The sequence below is a fragment of the Numida meleagris genome, chromosome 4, assembly GCF_002078875.1.
Source record: "Numida meleagris isolate 19003 breed g44 Domestic line chromosome 4, NumMel1.0, whole genome shotgun sequence".
NCBI classification, from domain to species: Eukaryota; Metazoa; Chordata; class Aves; order Galliformes; family Numididae; genus Numida; species Numida meleagris.
The window spans coordinates 67518236-67536348 of NC_034412.1; the positions used below are offsets into that span (position 1 = coordinate 67518236).

General features: G+C 35.9%; 1 protein-coding gene across 3 annotated transcripts in view; it reads right to left on the bottom strand.

Moving 5' to 3' along the window:
• FAT1 (FAT atypical cadherin 1) overlaps positions 1 to 18113 on the bottom strand; it is a 107863-nt gene that overhangs the window by 58205 nt on the left and 31545 nt on the right. For all 3 annotated transcript variants that reach the window (XM_021393680.1, XM_021393678.1, XM_021393679.1), the window contains exon 3: positions 13085 to 13399. In XM_021393680.1, coding sequence (XP_021249355.1) covers positions 13085 to 13399 — 315 coding nt within the window. The remainder of the gene's footprint in view (positions 1 to 13084; positions 13400 to 18113) is intronic.

An 18113-nucleotide genomic window follows, 5' to 3' on the forward strand; every position in this document is an offset into this window, starting at 1 on the left:
TGTCAAGATGGGTCAGGCAGCCTGGGGAAAACATGAGTTTACAACAAACATTTCTAAACTAATGATGAATAAATGGTATCTCTAGTAAATTGGTGCAATCTTTTCATTCAGTAATACTTCAAAACTCACCTCAACAGTAACATTTTCATAGCAGCAGCTGAATAATTTAGTCTTTGGATAAAACCACAGCTGTTCTGCCTCACTAGCTGGAGAGGTGCTGTGATGAACTGAAACTAACTGTAAACATCCATTAAAAGAATGCAAAAAAACAACACCAGCACACAGGTAACACAGCTGCATTGTTCTCCCTCCTTACTCATTAGTGATTACATTCTGAGGATACTTACAGTCTACTTGAGGTTTACTGAAAAATCAAAATAGCTAGAACTGTATCTAAATACAATTTATTTCAGATTTGCATTTTTAATGGTATTAAACTAGACAAAAATGCAAGTACAGTATTAAATTACATAAATATAAATAAATCTGCTACATTTGGAACAACAAAAAATAGCGCAAGGGAGCTGACATTAGCAGAGATTTATTCTATCCCACATAAGCTTTCATCTCATTGCCTAGTTACATCCCATTACCTCTGCATCTCACTCCCATATCTGAAAAATAACACTTCAACAACAACCTCCAATCAATTCTGAAATGGCAAACTCTTTTAAAAAACTGTAAAACAGTGGATAGCCACCACACTGAGAATATTAACGCCATGCTATTAGACACCTTTATAGAAAGGGTTGTCTCAGCAGTAAAAAAAAAAAAAAGCAGTATCAGAAATAATGATCTTTGCAGGAGGAGGAGGAAGGCTCAAAATCTAGTCCCACTTAATGCATATCAAATATTCTCTGCTACATGCATGCATTTATAGGTACAAAAACATACACAGATTTTACAATGGCATATTCATGTTGAGACAGTGAAAGCTCTGGATATCTTCTAACAAAAAACAAACAAACCCTGCAGTCAGAAAATATGCATGTATTGCATTGTTTTGCTTGTGGGGGAGCTGCAGAAGGAATAGAAGGTAAGCCCTGGAAAGGAGGGAAGGAAGGGTGCTGTTGTAATATTTATGTTTCTAATGCCCCAAATCTATTTTAATTGAGAAAGAATGAAGTTAATTTTCCTCAAGTTGAAATTACTGCTTGCAAATGATGGTAGCTGGTAAGCAATCCCCCTGCCGCTATCATGATCAATGAGCTTTTTCTTTTTCCAGTTTTCCCAGTTTCTCCCCCTTCCTACTGGAGCGAGCAGCTGAGTGGCTAACCTTCCACAACCTAGAAGACTGAAGCAGGTGCCAAGTCAGTAGACTTGGCAACTGCTTCCAGTGAGTTTGAACTGATAGGCTTAGTTTCAATGCAGTATAACAGTATTTGAATTATACTGCATGAAAATAAATACAGCTTCTCTGCTGTCTGAATGCACTGTCACTGAAGGCTTAAGGAAACAGAAAGCAGATATAAGATTTTTATCAACAACTTCAACAGATACGCTGGAGTTAGATCTGATAAGGGAGGTCACAGTTTTACAGTCCCACTTTCTTGATGAGATTTTTGTCTTCACTATTGAGAGCAAACCATAACCAGTCAGCAGAAATGATTTTCCTAGACTGCATTAGTGTAACTCAATTTAAAGCTTGCTATCAGTTTAATTATTTACACTTTCATCCCCCAGTTGGAGCTTCAAATGGCAAATTACCAATTAACGTTAAAAACAATTATCTTGGGATTTTCTTTACGATATCTTAATATATGCATCAGTGTAAGAGTTTAAGTATGGATTTTAAATTCACATGCTATACTGATAATCCAGTTCTGACTACTGCATAATACAATCCTAACATACTAGGTAATCTACAGCAAACATTCTGTATGTTGATGGCCAATTATGTCTCTTAAAGAGATAAAGATGCTGTTATGCCCCTACATAGGATTTCCTACTGACCATATAAGAAATAGTGTATTACATACAATTCAAGCTTGCAATTCCTTCCAAACAGAAGACTGTATCTTTCTTTTGTCTGATAGACTAAGTCCACTAGAATCAGCAGTTTCTTTCTCAGGGAAGTATTAATCTGATAAAGTCACATCTTCTGTGATAATTAAACACAGAGAAGATCTCTTATGACATTGTTTGGAACTGCTTTCAGTATTTGAACATTTTCCGAAAGCATGGACAAAATGACTGATGAGCACAATGATTGCCTCATCATTGCTATGGACAGACAAGCACTTTTATTTCAGTCTTCTCTCAAGAGATTTCAAGTTTACAATCAACTTTACAGAGACCATCAGAAAAGGCTAACGTTTCATTTCTAAGGAAATTCTTAATTGTTACTGTGTTCAAACATATGTACTTTTGGCAAAACTACAGTCAAACCTTGTCTCTATGTAAGCCAAGATATGGCTTCACAACCAAAAAAAAAGTTAATAAGTCAATGGAAAGTATTAGCAGAGAGATTTTAGATCAGATTTCAGCTTTACAGCTGATAAAATATAAATTCTATGTCCTACCTTGATGATTTCAAGCTGGACAGTAAAATGTTATAAGTTACCACCACTACGAATGAAGGCATACGGAATAGCCTTCCACTTTATGCATCATCAGGTTATTTTACAAAAATGGGTTGTACCACCCTATAAACAGCTAGCTTTAGAAAAATTAAAACAGAGACCCACTCTTGTACATTGTGCTGAAATCAGTTTTCCCTTCCTGTAAAATACAGGATGATTGCATTCAACCAGCACCATCGTTCAGAGCTTTCCCCCTTCACTTCCCACCTGCGGCTGTTGAGGCAGAAGCCAGTAGGACATTCCCACAGTGCACATCCTGCTAGGTAAACCTGAGGCTGAAAGGTTTAAAATGCTTTATAGAATTCCAGTCTCCATTGATTTTTCAGATTGTCTTCTTTTATTTAGGCACTTCCTTATTCCTGTTTCAGATGCTGATAAATATGCTCTGGATTTCATCCACAAATCATTTTTGGCACACCTGACGAATAAATGCCCTGCTTTTTGCATAGTACTCCATAAAACGAAACAAACAAATAATTGAAGTCTCGATCCAACCCATGTCAGGGTAACTAGTGTAGTCCATAGGGGTTTGCTTGTGTCAGCACATTAGGCATTCACTGAGGTACAACAGTATCAGTGCTTATGTGTTTGATACATGTTACTGGGACAGACTGCAAGCTTTGCACACTGGGGCAAGAAGATAGTTACTTAATCTTATGGCTGACATTTCCTACCACCAGTCACAAAATTAATCAGTAGCCAGGCAATTTAATTAATCAATCCAACAACTACAAAGTGTAACTTCCTGCATGCACTGTGTGTAGACTGCACTTACTAAGAATCACTTCCATGAACTATTTTAACGGCAGCTAGAAACAAAGATCTGGAATTTGCTGATCAGGGTGCCATTAATCATCTTGGTGAATGCAAGCAGAAAGCAAAGGCAAGCAAGGCACTAAAGATTATTAACATATGGTATACAGAGGAAAAAAACAATTTCCATATATAAGTCAATAAACATTGTGGAACTTCATCTAGACTTTGGCTGAAGTATAAAACCTGTGTTTAGTGATTATAGGAAACTGCTCAAGTGTACAAGATTAACTATATACCTTTGTGTACTCTAATTAGTCATGGAGTATTTCACATTCAGTCTATATTTATTAAGACAACGGTATAACTACCTCTGCAGTAATTCTTTTACAATCAAAACTGCTTGGGAAATAATGAAAATAATTGTACAAATAATCACATCACGGCCCACAAAAACATTGGCAAAACAAACCTAAGCCTAAGATCTGACATTCTCAGTAATTGAGAGCACTTAGAAAATAGCCAGTTTCTCTATCAATTGCATTATTTTGATAGTTTATTTCTCTTGTAATTAATAAAAAAAAAATAGAACTGGGAATCATGAGCAGCGTAAGATGAAATCACAGAAAAAACAGTACTTAATGCTTAAAAAAATTCTGAGTGCAAAAAAAAAAAAACCACCAAAATCTGAATATGATTATTCAAAGGATGCTAGTAGCAATGACGATAACCTTCCAGTTGAACCAACTTTGCTGTTATTATCAATAGAAAACTATAAATTCTTGTTATGTCCTTGTTGAGCTTGCAAAAATACCCTTGCTTGCAGCACTATCTGGTATACTACAGCCACACCCATTTAAAACCCAAATTCGTTCAGTAATTAATTCTCTGAGTAACCTGATCTTCATCGCTCTTCTTTATTCTCTCATTTTGAGACATGTATCTTCAATAAGTATATGCAGAACTATTTCCATAAAATCTCCCAACAACACCTTGAGTGACCTTTGCAAACCTAACATAATCCTGCTGCATTTACAGTGTTTGAACAAAGAAGTCCCATGCTCCTTTTCCAAACCTTTTCCTGAGCAAGGAAATACAGTTTTTAGCTGACTGTGGCTAGCACTGACTTATGTTTTTTTTTTTTTAAATTAATTGAAAGAAATATTTAAACCAATTGTTAGAGGATTTGGGTTATTCCTGAGGCCACTTCCTCTCTCACAGTTTACAATTCCATGATTAATCTCCCATTAAACTGTGGAAACACACATGTGGATTAATGAAGAAACACACATGTGGATTAATGAAGACAAGCAAATTTGCAAAGGAAAGAAAAAGAGCTCTTTGGACTTCACTCTGCTGGTAAAGCTGCTAATAGTTGGTAAATGTCTGAAATACAAGATAGCTGAACGAAGTTTAATTCTGATATTCCTCCATTGAGTTAACTGAAAGCATTCATCAACAAGACTTGTAGTTAACAGGTAAAATCATAAAAATCCAATCCTTCATGCACGGGAATGAACATAACATGCTACATAAACAACCTAAAATTTAATGGGAGATTTTAAAAGTTATCATAGATAATTCAGAATATAAGATTTCAAACAAAATATCTGAGCAGGCTTCCATGTTGCCTACTGCTTTGATTTCAAAACTGCTTTCATGCAATTCAACTGTTTTTATTAAGATAGGTAAAATGCCTGCTAAACAGTCTGTTTTGGTGGTCATAGGAAATAATAAAGAATGACAGTATTGGCTGAGAACAACTTAGTAATATGACAAACTATTGAACTCTTTTTGGAATTTAATAAAATTCTACAAACAATGAAGCATATTGTTGGAGGGAAGAGTAGAAAGTACTCAGTACTATGAGATTTTATTTTGTTTTTCTCAAATCATGAGAACTGTTTGATATTTTCTGAAAAATTCTACTGGTGTGTTCAAAATTAAGTAAGAAACAAGAATGTCTAATTAAAAGTTTTAGCACTTGTCATTCTACAGTGAGGAAGTGCCTTTTGCTAAAAAGTTCTGAAATAACCCTGCAGGATGCCAGAAAACTGAGCAGAAGTACTAGTTTTATATGTGGTCTCTCTTACTATAGCAACTAAGGAAACAAAGCATTAAAGGTCGGGTTTTGATCTCAGTTATCCTGGCTCATCTAAGACTAGATTTACACAAATGAGACCACCCACTGGACTGGAATGTGTAAAGACCATAAAACATCATCAGCACAGAACAGAACATCTTGATACTTAGATGTAGCTCATATTATTTTGCTGTTGATCTTTTATCTTCACCACTCAAAAAAATCAAGCCAACCTAGTTGTTGATATGGGCACTACTTCTGACTGAATAAACTTCTCTTAATAGGAAATCAATCAATACTAATGTCACAGTGTCATCACATACAAATCCCATTACAGTCATGCTACTCAGAGAAATTATCATGGAAAGACAGATACCTCCGAAAGCCATTAGACTATGTGAAGGTGGTACTTGGCAAGCGGCTCGCAACACTCCCCCATTAACAGATAAACTGTAATTTCCCCACATTATACATTTCAGTTCAAAAGGCATACATAATATACAGGAATATGTCTCCAATATTGTTTCTGCAAAAAACTTCAATTTTTTTTAAATTTCCACTTCATTACACAGTATGTGTACATGACCTGAAGACTGTGATGTTCCAGGACAGAAAGAGGAGAGGGAAAGGATTACTGCACTGGTACTTTGTTTCCCCCTTGTTTTTCCCAGCTCCTCTTTCTAAAGAGGTATAACCAAACATTATTATTACTATTGTTATTTTTTAAAAAAAGCAATACAGCAACATCAACAAATTAAAAGAAATAATCTCCACATAAGTACTGGCAATTGTTTTTTTTTTTTTTTTAAGAAAGCGATCTATAACAGCAAATTTTCCACCTTTTCAAGTGTTAAATCCTGGGATATTGTAGAAAGAACATAACGATGTTATTACAAATTTCACAGATATAAGGTTGTCCTCCCAGTCTCAAAAAAAGACAACTAGTTAAATCACAGGTCATCAAATGCTTTAAGCAACATTCTAAAAGGAAGCTAAAAGTAGGTTTTTGCAGAATTAACTCTTTCCAAATGTGTATTTATACAGTATTTTGTCTATTCACATAATTCTCTCTGATTGCAGCAGGAGTTTAACAAGCATTTGGATTAATTCTGTTCACATATTCAAAAAAGGTAAAGAAAAAAATTTCTTCTAGAGATAGTGTACTGAAATAGTTTATTTTCTGTGCATGTGACAAGTAAACAGTTGGGGACATATGGGCTGCTACACACTCTTTGAGCTTTGGGACATGAATGAACAATAATTGAGCATGGCACTGTTTGTCAGCTGAAGTACTAAGAAAAACCACTACAGTGTTTGGGGGTTTTATTTAAATGTGCATCACATTTGTGTGTAATTAAGTAGTACTCATTTTATTCAAGTTCTAAAATATTAGCTCAATTGGGATTAAAAAGCATATGTAGTTAAACTACAAAGATTTCCTTTGTTAAAATTAAGCCCGTGCTATTGTATGCTCACTGCCCCTTCACTTCCTCACTAAGCTATTCTCCAGTGCTATCGGAAACCCATGAAAGTTGTATGCAGCTGTACCCATTTCCTATTTCACTTCAGTCTCCAAATCAGCCACAAACACAAGAAAGATACTGCACTGAAAGCTACAAACAGTGTAAAATTGATATAATTGAGTGAGGCAGATGATTTCTCCAAGAGCTACTAACATTTTATAAATTCACAAAGCTCTAATGATTGCATGATGCTGAGAAACCGAGAAGATCCATAGACTCAATGTTACACAATTTTTAATCCTTCTATTTGACAGAACAAAGTTTTTATATTAAAATAGCATTATATGGTAGGAATGTACATAAAAATGGGTTTTTAATTCAGCACAGCTTGAAGGTTGATATTAACTCTGTAATCCATGTTTTGAGGTGTGGTATAATTTTTGAAAACAAACTGACACAATCCTAAATTGCCACAGGATCGCTTTAGTGTAAGTACTTTCAGAAACATTAGATACTAAAAGAGAACATAGAAAAAAAAATTAAGTAGGAGCAAAAGTTAAATCAAGTAATATTAAATCCTATACAAAATACTTCTATTTTCAGATATAGTCACACAAACTTTCCAGAGTCACGACTGCCGAGTCATCTTAATTTCACTTTCTTGTACGTATGTATTAAAGCACAAAGCACAGGATACAGTACATTCCAAAATGGGTAATTACTCAGTGTTTGTGTTGGAATCACCCATGTGAGAAGGCCTTATCTAAATGGTCTAACTCCTATACCACCAGATTACTAATTTCCTCAGAAGAATGGCCGTGGAATTCTCATGATAATACTGCAAGTACTTCATAAATATGAATTGGGATATATCACAACACTTCCATGCAATTAGGTAGTGCAATTATTCCTGTTTTACACCTGAAAAATTGAAGTATTGTGAAACAAGCAGTCAAAATTAATTTGGTTAATTTTCTGACCAGGTTATGAATTCAATACTAATTTTTGAAGCTATGTACCAATTCTCATATCAAGGCACAGGAAATTATGCTTTTGCTCTTGGCATTCCTGCAAATCTGATCCCAAATTCTTACATGACACAACATTAATAGCTCCCTGCCTCATTTGCTATTATTTTCAATTTCTGAAGTGAGGGATGGTTTCTAGAGAAAATGTTATTTACTGTTCTTTCCCCAAGCCAAATCTACTCAGTACAATAAATGTAGCAAAAGTCCTAGGGGAGTGGAAGGAAGCATATCAAATTGGCAAAAGAAAATCTATTTCACAGGATCAGAAATTATTTCTGGGCTGAATAATGGACAAGGTAATAAAAAAAAAATGTGCAAGGGCCTTCCCTCCAATCTCTATGGATATCTGATTAGGTCAGTGATACTGAGGAGAATTTGGAACTCCTTTTGCTTTGCCATTCCATTGCTGATATTACCACCTACAAGAAAGCAGCACAGGCTTCTTTCAGACTCCTTATCTCAGCAATCCTTGATGCATTAGTACAACAAAGCCTGTATCACTGAGGAGTAGCCATCTTTCAAATAATGACATGGCAAAACAGTAAAATCCATGTGAAAACAGATGCAGTGTAAGGCCAGAGGAATTCCAGTGGCTCAAGTAATCATGACCTTGCTAGAAGGCAATTACAAAACGTAAAAGTGAAAACAAGCAAACAAACAACAAAAAAAAACCCACAAGCAACAGAGCCTCATCCACAATGAACAGTGAAAAATTACTAAACTACATTCTGTTATACGTACCTTAAAAAAAACAGTATACACTGAGCTCTGAAGAACAAATAGCAGAAATTATTTACTCTTCCATAATCCTTTGCTTTAGATCACTATGTGAGGGTTCTAAAAGGGCAAATCTTCCCTGGTACTCTGTGCTCTTTAAAATCCAGTTTAAAGAGTTAAGACTAAGCATTTTAGTCCCAGCACGTGTGTTCTGAATAGATATCAGTTTCTGCCAATTCCAACTCTTTATATCCAAACACATTAAAATGACTTGCATCTCTATAATTTTTGCCAATTCCTTCCATGTTTAATTATAAGCTATTCCACAAGAAGTTAAATAAAATTCTACTATAACTTACATAGAATAGTTTGGGTTGGAATTAACTCTTAGATCTCGCCCAATCCTGCTTCCATGGGCAGGGACAAGTTGCTCAAAGCCCCATTCCGTTCAGCTTTGAACACTTCCATTGATGGGGAATCCACAGACTCATCCACAGTTGTGTTCAAGTTGATTATGAAAGTCATGAAATTCATTTATGCTCTAATTCTTTCCTAGAAACAATATTATGGTGACTATTTTTATTGCACTTGGCCAGCCTACATGGTACACCATCTTTTTTTTTCTCCATTACATGGGAACTCCCAAGCTAAAGAAAATATTTCATTTGCTTTAATCGAAAGCCAAGAATATCTGAAAAGATTACAAAATGTCATGCAATGTACTGTTATATATTCTGTTTCAAGAAGTTAAAAATCACTTCAGCATGTGAATAAAAATGTAGCAATGTTTATTTTCAAGGAAGCTATTTATAAATACTTAAAATAATAAAGATATTTTCAAGTGCCAGTGAAGGTTTACTGAAGACTCTGGAACAGATCACTCTAGGAAGTATGCAGATAGATGATGACACTTTAGCAAGCAGCATTTTTTTTTGGTAACAGATCAGTTAATCAATAGTTCTTTTCATGAAAACAATCTTTCTCCTGTGACAGATGAACTATTCCCTACACAGATCCATGCCAATTTCTCCATCTAAAATTTAGGCAAATTGTACAAGGACAGACATGCATTTTAGTTTAGACTGTATAAATGCTAGAAATGAACTAGCTGCATGCAGAGAACAGAAAGAAGTATTTAACTTGACACAGGTTATATGTAGGTTATTGCTATGCATAATCTCTATTACTATAACGGGTGAGAGTTCTAGCCATGCATCACAGCGTTAAATTATTAAAATGACAGAACAAGATGGATCCTTGACACAGAGAAGAGACAATAACACAGCATCAGTTGAAATCTATTTTTAGTCACTGACCACATATTTTAAGAATCCAAACACTCATTTTTCCTTTACTTGGACCGAATGCCATTCGAGCCCTCAATTTGCCTTTGGGGCTGCACAGGCAACCAAAGCAATAAGCATAACACATGTTTAACTCTTTTACTCTGCCACTTTTGATGTTACAATGGTATACAGTTAACAACTTGATCCATATTCCAGCTTTATCTCCCTTTTGACTGGAAGGGAAACCTGGGGCCCTGTGAAGGTTTCTCTTTTTCTGACAAATACTTCACAGCATGATAGCTTCCAAGTTCCAAAAGGGCGACATATTTGCAAAAACAAATGAGAGAGGATTTAATCTCACTAATTCTAGTCAAACATATTCTAATTAATTGAAGGAGATAAAATACATTGTGTTATAACTACAACAATAACAGATGTCTTTTAAAGTGATTTTTAAGCTCAACAGTCCCAGTGAAAGAGCTTTTACCCCTAATAAGATCTATTTGACTGAAACACATCTGATTTCCACAAGACAGATGAGAGACTTGGGAAGTAACAAACCTGATAATCTCAGTGATCAAGACGAGCTTTAGCTACGTCAGTATCTACTGCGGATTCACAGTTTCAAACCAAACACATACAAGGAAAAAGAATATTGTCCATTAGATGACATGAAACACTATGTCCTATGTAGTATGAAGACAATATACTTGAGCTAGCTATTTAGATTTCACTGAACTTCAGCGTGCTCTGGGAACACAACAGAAGACAACAGAAAACAGCAAAAGGATTCTCCTCTGTCCATCCAGCTGTTCTCTTTCCCTCCTCTGTATGTTTATTATCTTTGTCTGTCTAGCATTAAAATTTTAACAATAGCAGATAACAGGAAATTTACCCCCCACTGTGATTTTAACTGTTTTTAAAGACAACATTTTCTCCTCTGCTGAATGTAAATTAGAAGAATTTCTTTTTCAGTACTTGTATTCTTAATTAATTAATTAATGACTTATTTATTTCCATTTGTTTTTCCCCTTTAACACGGACTTGAAAGAAGTACTCTGGACCACACTGCTTAATTCTACAGTACAGTGCCGTAATAAAGGCAGGTAAGAAACTCTCTGGACAAAATCTTTATTGGCATTCTATTAAGTATTCTTCATCACTTCAGCAACTAGTGTGCAAGCTCCCTTAAGCTCACTTTTTTTAACATAAATGAGATCACCAGTAATCTACTGATGTGGAAAACAACAAACTCGGTCTGAAGATAAGTCATAATCTCTTCCTGCACTGATTTTTCTATCCAAAAATGAAGACGTTTTTTCACCTCAAAACTTGAGTGAGGCAGATATGAAAGTGTCCATACACAAAGCATGGGAAACATTATGCAGTGGTATGGAAAGCAGAGATGAGTTGAAAAGGATCAGAGCAAAGAGTAAGAAAAAATGTGGCATAGAAAGAATAAGTACACGACACTCCAAAATAACTGGCCAATTATATACTAAAGGGTAAACGTAGGTAGTGCTTATGTTCACTTGCAGTTTGAGCACCAAAGCCAGTCAGTTCTTCCCAGGTAACTCTCAGGCAATTTTTCTGCTATTTTTAAATCAGTATCATTCATTGAGACAAGGATTATCAAAGCAGCAGGCAATAGGACTTTGCAAAAGCAGAAAGAAAGGAAGACTAGTACACAGAATGACCAGAAAAAATTTCACTTCGGATCATGTGTGAACAGAGAAGGAAAGAGAACTAAAAATAAGCAGTTAGTTACTGCACTCACTATAGAACACTTTGGTTTTGAATTTTTCTTGCTTTACATCTCCAGGTCGCCTCTGTTCTAAAACAAACATCTCTATGATATAGTAGATCCAAGCCTTAACTACGCTAAAGACCTTTTGTTGCTTACGTTATTTCATGCATGCTCATTGGCAATGTCTCACAAGCAGATGCAGACCACACTGACAAAAAAAAAATTGTAAAAAAAAAAATCCAAATAATATACCTGTGTTTGCACTCAGAGCTTTGCTGACACAGCAACTGCAGCTTATATAGCAAGCAAATCTTTCACACTCTGAGCTAAAACCGTGAAACATAATGAAGGCAAGTGTCAATCCAACCTTCAAAACACACTTCTCACTCATAGGATTTTGTTGCTCATTCAAATCTCCTGAAATTCCCTCCATGAATGAGCAAAAGCTAAATGAATGTGGCTTCTTTTTTGCCTTTCTACCTAGTGCCTTTAGACTAAGAATCTCTCATTTCTGAGAAATTTCTGACTGACTGAATCAGAAGTTTCCTGTAATTTGTACTGTGAATAGGGACTTAAGTACAACATACAAAAAGATAAGCTGTGCCCTACTCAGGTACCTCTTTTTCAGTATAGTGAAAGATGTGTGTAAAGAACATCCAGTACAGCTACTACTTTCTCTGCATTCACTCATAAGCAAGGGATGATGGGCAACTTTTATGCTGTTTTTAAACTTGTTCTTCAGCTGGAGTTAAAATGGATAATTTCGTGTGTTTTCTCTCCAGGAATAGATCAGCTGTTTTTGTACTGTACTTTCCTGTTAAACCCTAAGCATGTTTTTCGAAAGTTTTCCAAACAACTCTGAACTCACCCACTGAAGTCACACCTTTTTTTCACTACGCATCAGCCACGCCTGCAAATTAACTTCCACATTTTGTAGAGTCCCTTATGACTGGGACAAGTGAATTTGCAGTTAATAAATGGATTGCACTGTCTTGTCTAATATTAACTGGAAAGGGCAGGGGCAGGAACCAGCTTAAAAACTGTGCATGAAAGTTGGAAGACAGAAATTGCTAAGAACAATTTGAATAAAGCTAAGCTAAAAGATTCCAAGAGCATATTTACTGCACTACGAATTCAAATGCGCACTGACCAGTCTAAAGCTGAGCTACTCTGAGGTAAACCACCTCAAAACGCGCAGGGTGTGGAAGTCGAATACTCTGAACAAACTGTTTCAGATACTCTTACCGATTTGTGTCATTTAGTGATACAAAGTTAGCAAGCTATCTCTGCAACTACAGAGGTCTGGTTTAACAATGTTAAATATTTAACTAACAATGTTAAACCAGAGACATTGATTTTGCCCATTTTGTATATTTATGCAAAAACATTGATTCATTCATACTTAAAATACAGTATTGTACTTACCAGTTTTGGGGTTTATTGAAAAGAATCCCTGTGGATTTCCACTTGTAATCTTGTATGTTAATTTTTCACTTGAACTAGAATCTGGATCAAATGCCTCAATCTGAATGACAGATACATCCTTAGGTGAATTTTCCATGACCTCTGGGTAATAAACTGGTTCTGTTGTCTGAGGAGCATTATCATTGACATCCCCAACTTCTATGTAGATTTCAATGAAAGATGATAAAGGCACAACACCTTGGTCCATTGCATAAACAGTCAACCAGTAATGTGACGTAGTCTCACGATCCAGGTGATCAGCAGTCTCAATAATGCCTGTTTAACAGGAGAAGAAAGAAACAGAAAATGATCAATATACAGAAGTGCGTAGAAACAGAGAAAACAACAAGCTTAAAAAAAAATAATCAGAAAGTTCAGAAGAACAGACATTGATTCTACAAACTGGGTTAATATACAGACACAAACATTAAAACTAACCCGAAACCACAAAAATAAAATTACTGTAGCAGTTTTCAGCAATTATGCATAACAGGAATTAAACAGTATATTACTTACTTTTCTTTCTACCATTCTTTGAGATTTATCAGATCAATTAACACCATTCAAAAAAGCTATTTTGCCTAAAAGATAAAATATAATGAATAATTTGCAGTCTTTTAGGACTTGAATGACCCTCTTTATTCTTCACTGATTATAGAGAATTTTATACCATATTAAACTATCTGATTTGGATGCCAAACTCTTGAACTGTTTACCATTATCCATATTAATGAGCAGCTACTTAAATGTAAAACAATCCTATCTACATGCCTGAATGCATTACTTAACCAAATTTTCATAATAGGTGTAACTATTTAGGTTCACACAGAAATCTCACAGTATCTCACATATCATTAAGACCAACCACTGTCTGCCATTACTTTGGCAATGAAAAGCAATACTTAGAGCTCAATTTTACACCCATAAAATGAATTACCATTTAAGGAACAGCTAGAGAATTCACAAACCTCACACTGGAGTTAGTCAGAACCAGAACTAAATAAATCACGAGGGACTCAAGTTTTTATCTACTGTTAAGAAAACTCAGATCTATTTTTACAAGCATCTTACTCTACAAAGTATGCTCATAACATGTGCTTTATATAAAAGTCATGACGTGGCATGAATTTGACAGGGGGTTAATATCAAATGGATTCATAGAGCCATGACACCACAGAAGTCTGCATTTTCCTTTTCTTGACCCAGTTGCTCTTACATGTCATTCTATCTGAGATATTTTCCAAATGGAAGTTAATGAACCTGATACATCACAGGATATGGGCAGAGCAATACCTTGCAACCATTTGCTGTGTTCATCTTGAAAGGCTCTGTCATGACTCTTTATTTATTTTTTAGATTGACACACAGCAGGCCTAATTGGTAGTGGAGCCCAGATGAGCCAAAATATCACCATGGCTCCAGGACTCTAGATATATTCATACAGTGTGACTGTGTATGATGTGGCCCTTGTCCTGAGCTAATCTACTCTCCACAACATACATATAGTCAGTAAAACAGGACCTCGATAAACTGCCACTACGCTTTTACAATAATTTATCAGGAAAGAAATTAACTATAATTTCCCTCACGCACCGCAGACACGCTTTTTTTTTTTTTTTAATGCAATATTTAAGCTCAGCAAAATGAGATAAATATTGAGGAATCACTCCTTTGCTCATTACTTTCCTTGCTCTGTGGGAAGCTGCATAAAGGTTTGATAGCAATCATCCTACATTTTAAGCTGCCAGTAAGACTTCAGGAGGGCTGTAGGGCATAGCACCTAATACCTAAACCTGCAGTATAGCCATGTATAGCATTTGCAGCAACACAGCATTTCAGAACTACCACCAGGTGTCAGTGTGGAAATTGGTTTTATACAGTCTCAGACCAGAACCGGGATAAAAAGGAGCAGCAGGTAACAATGAAATTTGAAAATATACAGGCATTACACACAGCCTGTAACAGCTTTCTTGAAAGCAAACCGATGGCTTTATAACTTCCTCCTTTGCAGACAAACACCATCAGGAAACAAATCAAGTTGTTCATTCTAAGGACACTTACATTTTACAGTTCCAATCTCTTTCCCTCAGAATTCGTAATTTTTGGTGGCAGTCCTGCTATAAAAAAAATAAATCTTCAAAAGCCACTAGGTTTGTGCTGTGGCTACTTGCACAGTTTCTCATGTTAATGTAAAGAATAAATTTAAATAGGATACCATAAATCTGTTCTCTCAAAAAAGGAGATGCAGTCTTGAGCACCCTGTTACCTGGATTCTGTTTTTGTAACTCACTCACCACACCTTTTGCATGTCTCTGCTTCAGTCAGAAGACCAGCCTGGGAGTAAAACAATGTGTGAATTATTGTGGCCTTACCTGTAAACCTAATGCTGGATATAGTACAAAAGCATTTCAGCTTCAATCTGGGTAGATTACCTGCATGCCCCAGAACATTTTGTAAAACCTTCATGTCCTACCAAACACCAGACTGGCTGTTGTAATTCCCTCTTAGCAGGGCTCCCATTAATGCTGCTCTGCTGCCTGTGATCTGTGCAGAACACAGTGGGCATGATTATGTGCTGCACTGAGCAACCATTATCATTTTACACCGGTCCTGCATTCCTAACACTATCTACATCAGAAGTGGCAGATTCATTTTAAGATAGCCTTGCCTGATTTTAAAGAAACAGAAAGGGAGACTCTCGTGGTAATGGAGCTCTCCTGCAATCTTCCCAACTGGCATCAGCAGTCTCTACTAACCTCAGTTAGCCAAGCCTACCTCAAAACAAAACAAAACAAAACAAAACAAAACAAAACCACCCAACCAATTTTGCCTTTGTGAATTGTCACTTCTCAATTGTCCATACTCAAAAAGGGGCAAAGGGGAAGAAAGATAAAGAGTACAACAGCAAAACAAGTATTTCAAGAAGAAATATGCAAAAACATTATGGGGATGCGAAGGCAGTACTGCACAGCAGAGTAAACATGGTCAGCTTTATCTATCACTTCATTTCTCATTTCAAATTAGACCTGCATGCCTGGTGTTATTGCTGCGTATTTTACACTTTTGCAGAAATGTCCAATGAAAGACCTTTTATGTGCCTGATCACCAAAACACTAAATAAATCATATAACACAGATGTTTATCCAACAGGGGAGCTCTAATTTTCAAAAATTTCCCATTTTCTACAGGGCCACCCATACTCTGCATGAGTAGAAACAACATGAAATGTTTTCCACTAAAATTTCTCTCCCATTTTTATTATGTTTCTCACTCAGCAGATACAGAACTATTAGACGAACAATTTTTATGTATTCTCTGCTGCTTATAATCCCAAACTACAACATAAAACAGCTAGAGAAAACATTTTATGAACATTCAGATATGCAAAAAAAGCCTATGTAACTGTTTACATGTAATGCTTATTAATAGATTAATTGCTGAACAAACTTTTCCTAGAAAAGTCTACTTAAAAAAAAGTAATAATAATAACCACCATTCATCCCACTTACAGTTTAAAACAGATGTACCAGACAGCTGTGTATGCAAGTTGGAAAATTTATTTGACATTACAAATAGTAAGGGGATTATTTTGACAGTATTATGAATGAAGACTCAAGATAACATTCCTCCAGTACAAAAGCCATGTCAAAGAGGACAAGATAGAGAGCTTTCCCTCCATGCTCAACTGCTGAGGAGTGGTGGAGCTCCCCACACCTAGCTCTCCCTCATTACTCATAGCTCCCAGAGCAGTCAGGGATGGGATGAGTGCACTACCAATGACTCAGTTCTTTTCAGATTGCTGCCGCCCAGCAACAAAATGGAGCAGGATACCGAGCCGGTGCACAAACCTGGGCAGAGGTTTGTATGGAGTGGGGGCAGTCACTGAGTACCAAAACCTGAATTTCTTCCGCTCTTGCATCAGCACTTTTGCCAGAAAGCACAAACTCAGATTTTTTTTCCCCTCTAACTAATGTACAAGCTGACCTTACATCAGCCATTACAAAACACCATCCTTTTCTCATTACTTCGATTGAAGTCATTCCTGCTTCAGCAAGCTTAACACTAAATCGTTCCTGATTTTGCCTGTGGGAACACGTGCAGCTTCATCTTTGACTTCTATGCAACAACAATGAATACAAATGTATGTAAACTTCAGAAGTGCTATACCTTTTAGAAAATAAAAGAACAAAGAAGACTATTTTTTTCTTTTCACTATGATGATGATACTTCTGCCCAGTCACAGGTTGAGAACTAGTTCTCAAAGTATCTATAGTTGGTCTACCAACTTAGTCCTTTTGCAAGCTTTGACTTACAGCAGCCTATTTTTATATTTTTTCATGCTTTCACAGCATGAAACTATAAAAACCGATACTCATGGATTTCACAAAGTCACTGGCTTCTAGCTCTAGTGGTTCTCAAGACAGAAAACAGGAAACTGATGGGAACTCAAACATCAAAAAAGTAATAAATCAATCCAAGAAAGAGTTCATTTGTTTTAATCTTGCACTCAGCTAGAGCCATTAGGTATCAGAAAGGTGTTAATCAGTATCATCAATTTCAGCAGCACGCTTTGGCTTCTAAGAAGTATTTTCACTTTTTTCTTCAAATGGTGCAAAGCGCATTTAGGGAATACAGCTTAAGTATTTCTATTATGTATTCAGCGTGTTGAAGGCTCTTTCTCTAACACTTCTCCCATTCTTTAGTCAGCAAATTTCCCATTCTCTATGCTGAGGCAAATTGGTAATTTTAACTTTTACAAACCATTTGCTTTTTATGTAGCAAGACGAGTAGATAAATCTCCCACAGAGCACCACTAGAGAACTTCTAACATATATGGCAATCCCAAAGACCTGTAAATATTATTGTTCATAAAATATGGTGAAATGAGTATTCCAAAAACATTTTCACTTGGCTGGATATGCAATCTTTAAGCTTTTCAGGTGCTTAGGATAAAAATATTTTTATCATCAGTCATTAACCACCAGAGGGA